The following is a 10048-nucleotide window of genomic DNA, read 5'->3' on the forward strand; positions in this document are numbered from 1 at the left end:
ATACTGAAGAGCCAATTCATCAGAATCAAGAGGCTATGTCACAATAGTGCTGAACTTATTGAACAGAGTAATTTTTTAGAACAGTGTTTTTTGAACAGAGGCTATGATGAAGAAAAGGTCAAGAAGGTCAAGAACCAGATTCTATTTAATGAACAGACCATTCCTAATGGATATCATAGTAGAATGTCTGGACATCATGGCAAGAAGTCTTTTGATAACTCAAGAGTCAGAATTAATCTTAGATATACTAATGACATTCATCATATCAAAGATATAATTCTTAGTAACTGGCATATCCTTTTAATTGATCAACGGTTAGCAGCACTAGTGGGCCCTACACATTTCGTAATAGTAAAAACCTCAGTAGGCTTTTATGTATAGAGTCGAACATTGTCAGCAAGGACATAAGCATTAATAAGAACATGAGGAAAGGAACCTTCCCTTGCAACAAGTGCAGTATATGCACTTTGATCACCACAGTTCAAGAATTTGAGCATCCAGTTTTGAACTATTGGTTTGAACCCCATCAAACTGCTACATGTGAAAGTAAAAATCTCATTTATTTGGCTACCTGCAAGAGATGTACAGCGTTCTATGTAGGAATGACTACTAGAACCTTGAGAGAGAGGGTGCTGGAACATACTTTAGACATTAAAAAGGGTAATACCAAGAATGCTTTAGCCAAACACATCTCTAAAAACTCAACACATTCATTTGTATTTAGAGTTTTACAAACAGTTCTACCTAATTCTAGAGATGGAGATAATTTTAATGATTTAGAATTAGTAGAACTTTCTTGGATTTTTAAACTCAAAGCACACTACGAACCAGGGCTAAATCAATATGTCAGCATTAGGGCTCCTCTGAAAGGACGCAGTGCCAAATGATTCCTCAATAACATTTGATGTTGAATATTGAGTATATAGGTACACCATCTACGTTTTTCATTGTAGGGATTGTTCACATGTAGATTTTGGCAAACATTTCATATATTGTTTTTATACATATCACAGACCCATACACAGTGATCAGGACAGACAGGCTCATTTGTCTCATATGTTTAGCTAAGACATTCCAGTCAGACATATTTTGATCCATTCTTTTGCTATGTATTCATAGGTGAGAAATGTACATGTTTATATGTTTTTACTAATATATGTTTTTAATGACATATACCCATTATGCCATTTCAACTATTTTTATACTACAACCATACAGAGTTTGACTTCGCCCATGAGATTTGTTCCTATATATGAGATTAAGTCATCTTGATTTAGTGGTTTTTAAGAAAGTATTGCACTGATATTCACAGTGTTTATTTGACATTACTGTTCAACAACGAGTGAGTTATATAGATGGATCTATTTTTATTAATATTTATTTGCCTACATATTTATTCATCCACAGTTGCATTTTTATATATTTATATTTATCTACATAATAGTTTATATAAATTAATATATTTATATTCACATTTACATATTTATATTTATATATATATTTTATACTGACATTCATATTTACAATCAGACTCACTTTAATATTCATATCTATATATTTTACATTTTATGCTTTTATTACCATTGTTGGTTCATGTAATAAGTGTCAGATTTCATCAAGTGTAATAACATCCTACCCACATTTCAGAGGACTAGACACCATAATATTGGTTCCATTCACTATCAGTACTTTTGCACATACATAACATGTTTACAGGATATATTTGATGCATAGCTTTTACAATTTATACTCATATTTACATGAGAAGCACACATAAGAGTTTTATAGGACATATTGTTCTATTAATTGTCATTGTTGTTTAATAACCTTTTAAAATTTCTGACTGTTTAACTTTGTTCTCTCAGAATTCTATTCGTTTTACTTTGCTTTTTGTTATAAGTTGCAGTATCCACTAGTGCACTGTCTTTTTTAATTGAATGATTTTAAACACATGCTTGGAATTAGAATATTTAGATTAACTAATTGAATGATTATTTTAGGATTACCTATATATACATTTGAATTTTAAGCAGTTAGTTGTAAGGATCTGAAGAAGCGTGCCTAAGCACACGTGAAAGCGCTTGTCTGTTTATATTAAATATTTCTTCCATTTATTGTGGTGGTCAGCTTCCAATTTGTTTCTACATACTTGCTCTATTTGTTTTTGGAGCAGACCTTTGGGCTACAGCGACTGTGTGTTCTCGGATTTGCCCATTATTAGGGTGTTTGGCTGAACCCTAATATTTTCCAGTATATCAAGAAAAGAGAAGTGGGAATCATGGGGCATGGTGGGGGATTTGTAGCAAACTACAATTTAGATTGCAGTTTTGCTCAGTTAGTTGCACTTGGATACCCTCGGATGCATTATGCTGAGCAACTAGCCTGGAGGTGTGGATATTCTGAATATGGACACACCTCCGCCTTTGGTGTTCTAGTCCAATTTTGGTCACAATTCTTTTCCTTTTATTATAAAGCTTAATGGTATGATGGTTACACCACGTAAGGTTTGCCCTATACTTCCTATGGGGTACAGTTGCATCTATGCAGTACATTTTAGCGTATTCAGTGGAGTTAACTGGGTTTGGTGGGATTTGAAGCTTGCCAATATATCACTTAGGAGTAGGTAGTTTGTCAAAGAAATTTCTAAAGGTACCTTGGCTTGAAGGGACCTCTGGTTTTAATTTTATTTTGAAGGAAACTGTTTTGCGGTCAGACTTAACAAGTGTTGAAGATGCGCAAGGGATGGTGGAAGATGCCCCCATATTAGCAAGGACAAGATCCAAGATGTTATTCCCTCTGGTGTGTACTCTCAATAATTGATTCAGAGCATTTGTCAAAGTCAATGAAGCAAATTGCTTATGCACTAGTGGTGGTGTAAGTTTCTCAGGCTACAGTCGGATAGTTTAGGTCACCTAGGAAAATGGTACTGGGCTTAATACTGAGTAATTCTACTACATACACATGCATTCTTTGAAATGAAATCCTGCTGTTTTACTCATTCAACAACAATGTACTAAAAAGAAAGAGTCTTAATTAAGGAAACAGAAAAATGCATACAATGGTGTCCCTGCTGTGTAAAAATGCTGATACCACCACTGAAATAAGCTTGTTTTTTGAAGAATCATCAATAGAATCACCTTCATCCCACGATGGTTCCTAGTGGTCTCCAGATTATCAACATACATCAGTTTTACAGATTTAATATCCTACAACTAACCTTTGCTAGAATGAAAATCCTAAGTAGCATTTCACATTAGATAGAACATTAAGTCATAAGACTTGTCATTCTTTAGCTAAGCAAGTTCCATTAACTCTGCAACAGAACTTAAAACTACAAGTTAGACAGCTACTGTGCAGTTTGAGGGATGTGCAGACAATCTGAATGGGCAGCCAATTCTTCACGCACTATATCTTCCTTAGCATGCACTCTGAATGCATTAAAAGTTTAAACAAGAATGACATCTTACCTTTGGAGAGTAAGAATTTTCCCAAGGCAATATCATGAGCAGCAGCAGTGAAGCATTCTACAGCCTTGGCACTATTAATACAAAACGCAGACAAATACTTATTCTTTAACAACCAAACCAATACTTGGATGTACTTAATTTGTAAATGCATCATATAACTTGGACTAACACACAGGTACAAAGAATTCACTTCTTTCAAAAAATGTAATACACCATTATGAGTGATAAAGTAAACACAGCTGTGTGTAAAGACACATACCATAACAGTGTTCATGGCTCAACTAGTAGTACTGCTTGGCCTGGAAGCTAAAAAGAGTGTGGCTCTCATCAGGTGCTTGGATTTATTTTCCAATATTGACAATGTACTGCACATTGGGGGTGCTGGACTCCTGAGTGTGCCAACCTTTAGATGAGATGTTAAACTGAGATAGTAGCTCAGACAGATGCAAAGGATCCCACTGCATTTACTGAAAAGAGTAGGGGAATTTCCTTAGTGCCTTGGTCAAATCTACCTTAGTCAATATTTCCACCAGCTCAAATCTCCTCCTGAAAACAGGCCATAGGCCTAGTGGGGCTAACCCAGTCCACAAAATGTAAAATAATAACTCAACAGTACATTTTCAAGATAAAGAGTCACTTTAAGAGTAAATCCTAGCATTAGCAGACTTCCCATCTTTGCTGTTACTCACAGCTACCATTTGAACAAGTAGTAGCTTTTTACAGACGAATAATGAAGGCTCTGGCTGGATCCACTGATGCAGCTATGTGCATAGTTTATTCTTTTCTATCAGCTGGACATTCTAATCAGTTATATGAGCCACAATTCCTTCCTGCTGAAAAATGGAAGCAGTAGACAAACAGCGATGGTTTAGTACAATCATACAAAATACAACAAGACGGCTATAACACATTTGCCAGATAAGTGTCTGTGTGTGTGTGTGTGTGTGTATGTATATATGTGTGTGTGTGTGTGTGTGTGTGTGTGTGTATATATATATATACATATATATATATATATATATATATATATATATATATATATATATATATATATGTATACATATACACACACACACATAACATGCATACATATATACACACAGTGGATATAAAAGCCAGGTTTTTGTGATATAAAAAATGAGACCACAATAAATCATTTCAAAACTATTTCCACCTTTAATGTGACCTATAACCTGTACAATTCAACTGAAAAACAAACAAATCTGTTAGGAGAAAAAAATATAAAAAATAAAAAATGTACAATAAGCTGATTGCATAAGTGAGCACACCCTTAAACTAATACTTTGTTGAAGCACCTTTTGATTTAATTATAGCATTCAGTCTTCTTGGGTAAGAGTATCAGCATGGCACATCTTGACTTGGCAATATTTGCTCACTCTTCCCTGCAAAAGTGCTCAAAAGTTGTCAGATTGCGAGGGCATCTTTTGTGCACAGCCCTTTTCAGGTCACCCCACATATTTTCTATTTTATTTAGGTCTGGGCTCTGGCTGGGCCATTCTAAAACTTTAATTTTCTTCTGGTAAAGCCATTCTTTTGTTGATTTGGATGTATGCTTGGGGTCATTGTCGTGTTGAAAGGTTAAATTCCTCTTCATCTTCAGCTTTCTAGCAGATGCCTGAAGGTTTTGGGCCAAAAGTGACTGGTATTTTGAACTGTTCATAATTTCCTCCACCTTGACTAAAGCCCCAGTTCCAGCTGAAGAAAAGCAACCCCAAAGCATGATACTGCCACTGCCATGCACTGTGGGGATGGTGTTGTTTTGGTGTTGTGAATTGTTGTTTTTGGCATTGTGGCCAAAAAGTTCAACATTGGTCTCATTAGACCAGAACACATTTCCCCACATGTTTTAGGGAGACTATGTATTGTTTTGCAAATTTTAGCCGGGCCTGGATGTTTTCCTCTGTAAGCAAAAGGCTTCTGTTTTACAACCCTACCCCATAGTCCAGACATATGGAGAATACGGGAGATTATTGTCACATGTAGCACACAACCAGTACTTGCCAGAAATTTCTGCGGCTCTTTCAGTGTTGCTGTAGGTCTTTTGGCAGCCTTCCTGACCAGTTTTCATCTGGTCTTTTCAAAATTTTTGAAAGGACGTCCATTTCTTTGCAACATCACTGTTTTTCTATATTTTCTCCACTTTTTGATGACTGCCTTCACTGTGTTTCATGGCACGTCCAATGCTGTAGAAATTTTTTTCTACCCTTCTCCTGACTGATACCTTTCAACAATGAGATCTCTTTGATACTTTGTAAGCTCTCTGCGAACCATGGCTTTTGTGGTAGCAGGCAACTGAGTAAATATCAGGAAGATCCTACTAGGACAGCTGAACTTTATTTAGGGTTAATCAGAGTCTCTTTAACTGATAGCAGGTGTGTACACAAGAGGACTGAATGCTGTAATTAAATCAAAATGTGCTTCAACAAAGTATTAGTTTAAGGGTATGCACACTTATGCAACCAGCTTATAGTACATTTTTTATATTTTTCCCCTAACAAATCAATCTGTTTATTTATCAACTGAATTGTACAGGTTACAGGTCACATTAAAGGTGGGAAAAGTTTTGAAATGATTTATTGTGGTCTAATTTTTTTATATCACAAAAACCTGGCATTTTAACAGGGGTATGTACACTTGTAATTATGCTGTTGGAGGGTGGGGTTTCTTGATGTAATTATTTAATTAAATTAAACAATTTACAGTTGACTGATGTACCAGGACAGGTTAAATATATGTTATATGCTTTTTTTTGTACTACTATTTAAGTATTTGGTTTTGAATTAATTTTATCTTTTTGTCTGAGGAAGTCTGGACTGTGTCCGGACGAAAAGCATGCGTTATTAAAAAGTACAGTTTTGTACCTACCATAAATGTAGATGTTCGAAGATCCACATTGCTGCAGTCCTTACACTTGGGTAGTCCGCTGTCCTCGGTCGGCCCGAATATCAAAGTATAAGGCTGACGTCGGTCAAGGCGCATTTGACTGACATCAAGACGTCAGGGTACAAATGCGCATGACCGACGTCATATCCTCAGTCTTTTCTTGTCCCAGATGTCAGAAGACCCTAACCATAAAGGACAAAACCAAAAGACAGCAAACAACCAACCAACCACCCTTGCACCAATCCTATGTACAAAATATACAATATACACAATATGTACAACCCAACCCACACAACCACCTCTAACTACAGAGGGGAAGGAGGGAGGGAATTGGACTGCAGCAATGTGGATCTTGAACATCTACATTTATGGTAGGTACAAAACTGTACTATGTTCTTCATCTCACATTGCTGCAGTCCTTACACTTGGGTAGAATCCCAAAGCAGAGGAAAGGGAGGATGGCTAAACTACAAGGAAGCAGGAGCTGCCAAAATGCCCTGCAAAACAGCAGTGGCAAAACCAGCCCTGGATTTAGAGTAAAGTGGCAGGTGATAATGCCTAGAGAAAGTATGCACTGAACTCCAAGTAGCTGCCTCCAAAATATCCTTGGTTGCCACCCCTCAAAAAGCTGTCAGTGGCAGTAGCCCTAGTGGAATGAGGCCTAATCCCAGCTGGAATCTCCTTGCCATGATGGGAATAACAGAAAGCAATGCAAAACCCAATCCACTTAGAAATAGTTTGTTTTGACACAGGCTTGCCCTGAGAACTCAAAGCAAAAGAAACAAACAACTGCTGAGACTGCCTGAACCCTTTAGTTCTGTCCAAATAATATTGCAACTGCCTGTGTACATCTAAAGTGTGCAAAATCTTTTCCCCTTTATTTTGGGGATTTGCATAAAAAGTAGGCAAATGAATAGTTTGGTTTAAAGCCACACTAGAAACCACCTTAGGCATAAAGGAAGGATTAGTACGTAATGATACCCTATCCTTATGGAAAATCAACAAAGGCTCAACCGCCATAAGGGCCTGTAATTCAGAAACCCTTCTTGCAGAGGTAATGGCCAACAAAAAAGCAGTCTTCCATGATAAATATTTCAACTCAGAAGTAGCTGCAGGCTCAAAAGGTTGTAGAGTGAGTTTCTCCAACACAAAATTGAGATCCCAAGCAGGAGTAGGAGCTCTTCGTGGGGACTTATATTCTTTGCCCCTCTAAGAAATTGCTTGAACAAAGGATGAGAAAACAATGGTGGGTCACAATCATAGTGAGCCAAAATTGCTGCAGCATGAACTTTAATAGAAGAGAAAGACAAACCTTTGTCCAGTAACTCAGTAAGATATTGAAGAGCCACACTCAAATTAGGCTCAGAAACATCAAAATCTTTTGCTGCACTCCAAAATAAAAATCTCTTCCATTTATCTGCGTACACTTTCCTTGTACTAGGCCTTCTAGCTTCCAAAATAACATTCAAAACTTGCTGAGGAAGTGGAGGCCCACTATGGTTCAAAACAGAATATGCCAGGCTGTTAGGTGCAGAGAGTGAAGCTTGACATTGAGCAAATGGCTGTCCTCCTGTGACAACAGGTGTGGAATCAAGGCAAAGGCCATGGAGGCTTCCGTACCAGACTTCTCAGTAATGGGTACCAGTGCTGTCGAGGCCAATCTGGAGCTATTAAAATCATCCTTGGCTTGTCCTGTCTGACCTTTAGAAGTACCTTTGGGAGGAGAGGCAGAGGTGGAAAGGCATACACATGAAGATTGCTCCAATTGAAAGAAAGAGCATCCACTCTCCAAGCTGTGGGATGAAACCTTTTTGTGCAAAACTTTGGCAGCTGATGGTTTAGTGGAGAAGCGAACAGATGTCTGGAGTTCCCCAAGACACTGTCAATTCCTGAAATACATGAGGATCCAATTTCCACTCGTGGGGATCCATAATTCGTCTGCTCAACACATCTGCTAAGGAGTTCTGTGCTCCTGGCAGAAACCTTGCCTGAAGATTGAGCTGTAAACTGAGAGCAGTCTCCCACAAAATCATTGCTTGCCTGCATAGAGGATAAGAATGCGTTCCCCCTTGCTTGTTGATGTACCACATGACAGTTGTGTTGTCTGTTAGAATCAACACCTGCCCTGGAAGAAGTAAATCCTTGAAAGCTATTAATGCAAACTGGACTGCTAACATCTCCTTCAGGTTGATATGTAGATGTTGTAGTCTGGCAGGCCACTTGTCTTGTATCCACTTTCCATTTAGATGAGCTCCCCAAGCTTTGTCTGAGGCATCTGTCGTTAAAATCTGACTCGCCTCTGGCCGGGTCACAGAGAGTCCCTTGTTTAGGTGACATTCCTGAGCCCACCACAAAAATTCCTTTTGAATGCAAGGTATTATTTGAATGACAGTGTCTAGATCCTGGCAGTGCTGTGTCCATACATTTTGAGATACCATTGCAGCTTCCTCATATGCAGTTTGGCATTGGGAAGCACCAGAATACAAGATGCCATGAACCCTAAGGCTTGAAGGACTGTCCTTGCAGTCAGCCCGGACTGATGAGATAGTTGATGGAAGTAAAGGGAAAGACTCTTTTGTTTGTCCGGGGTTAAAAAGGCCATCTGGGATGCTGTATTCAGTCTCACACCCAGAAAGCACATGTCCTGAGAGGGTACTAGTCTGGACTTTATTTCGTTCACAGAATACCCCAGGCATCTTAGCACTGCTATCACATATTCCAAATGATGAAGAAGCTGTTCCCTTCCTTGAGCCAGAATCAGGCAGTCGTCCAAATAAGGATAGATCTGTATTCCTTTTAGCGTGAAGAAAGCTATCACTGGAGCCAGAACTTTCGTGAACACTCTGGGCGCAGTAGATAAGCCAAAGGGCAATGCAGAGAACTGATAGTGAGAAGTCCCAGCTCGAAAACGCAAATACTTCCTGCAACTTAGACTGATAGGAACATGAAGGTAAGCCTCCTTGAGATCCAAAGTTACCATCCAATGATCTTTGCCCAGCAGAGGTAAAAGCTGCTGTAACGTCAACATTTTGAACTTGGGAATGTCCAGATAAGTGTTGAGGATAGATAAATCCAAAATTGGTCTCCACGTGTTCCCCTTCTTTGGTACTAGGAACAGGCGAGAATAAAATCCTAGGCCCACTTCTGGCATAGGGACCGGCTGTATGGCCCCTATTTGGAGTAACAGAGAAACTTGCTTGTGAGCCTCTATTCTTTGTTGAGGAGGAACGTCTGGCATGCCTTTGAAAGGAGGCAAGGTATGGAAATAAAACCTGTAACCGTGGTGTATGATATCCAATACCCATCTGTCTTGGGTAATTAAACTCCAATTTTCTTTGAAAAGTGCCAACCTTCCTCCCAAAGGTGCTACCAGGCGAGAAGGCTCTGGCAGCTGAAAAGGTAGGTCATTGGGTCTGTTTAGGAAAGGACTGACCCCTGCCCTCACCCGAAGACTGTGCAGGAGAACTTCCTGTTATAGGCCTGAAAGAGCCCTGAGCTCTGCCCCTACCATGTCTAGATCTACCCCTAGACTGGGAATCATAAGAAGGATACGTCCACCCCTTAGTAGGCCAATTTCTACTAAACTTTGGAGGCTGGACCTGCAAAAAATCTTTAACAGTCTGCATAGACTTAGCCTTGTCTTCCATTTTCTTTAAAACTGCCTCGACAGGAGAACC

At 38.8% G+C, this 10048-nt stretch overlaps 1 protein-coding gene across 2 annotated transcripts in view; it reads right to left on the reverse strand.

The window, feature by feature from the left end:
• TMEM43 (transmembrane protein 43) overlaps positions 1–10048 on the reverse strand; it is an 881455-nt gene that overhangs the window by 475144 nt on the left and 396263 nt on the right. For both annotated transcript variants that reach the window (XM_044078600.1, XM_044078601.1), the window contains exon 7: positions 3468–3538. In XM_044078600.1, coding sequence (XP_043934535.1) covers positions 3468–3538 — 71 coding nt within the window. The remainder of the gene's footprint in view (positions 1–3467; positions 3539–10048) is intronic.

Source organism: Protopterus annectens, chromosome 7.part1 (assembly GCF_019279795.1).
Source record: "Protopterus annectens isolate FY-2018-M chromosome 7.part1, PAN1.0, whole genome shotgun sequence".
Taxonomy (NCBI): Eukaryota; Metazoa; Chordata; order Ceratodontiformes; family Protopteridae; genus Protopterus; species Protopterus annectens.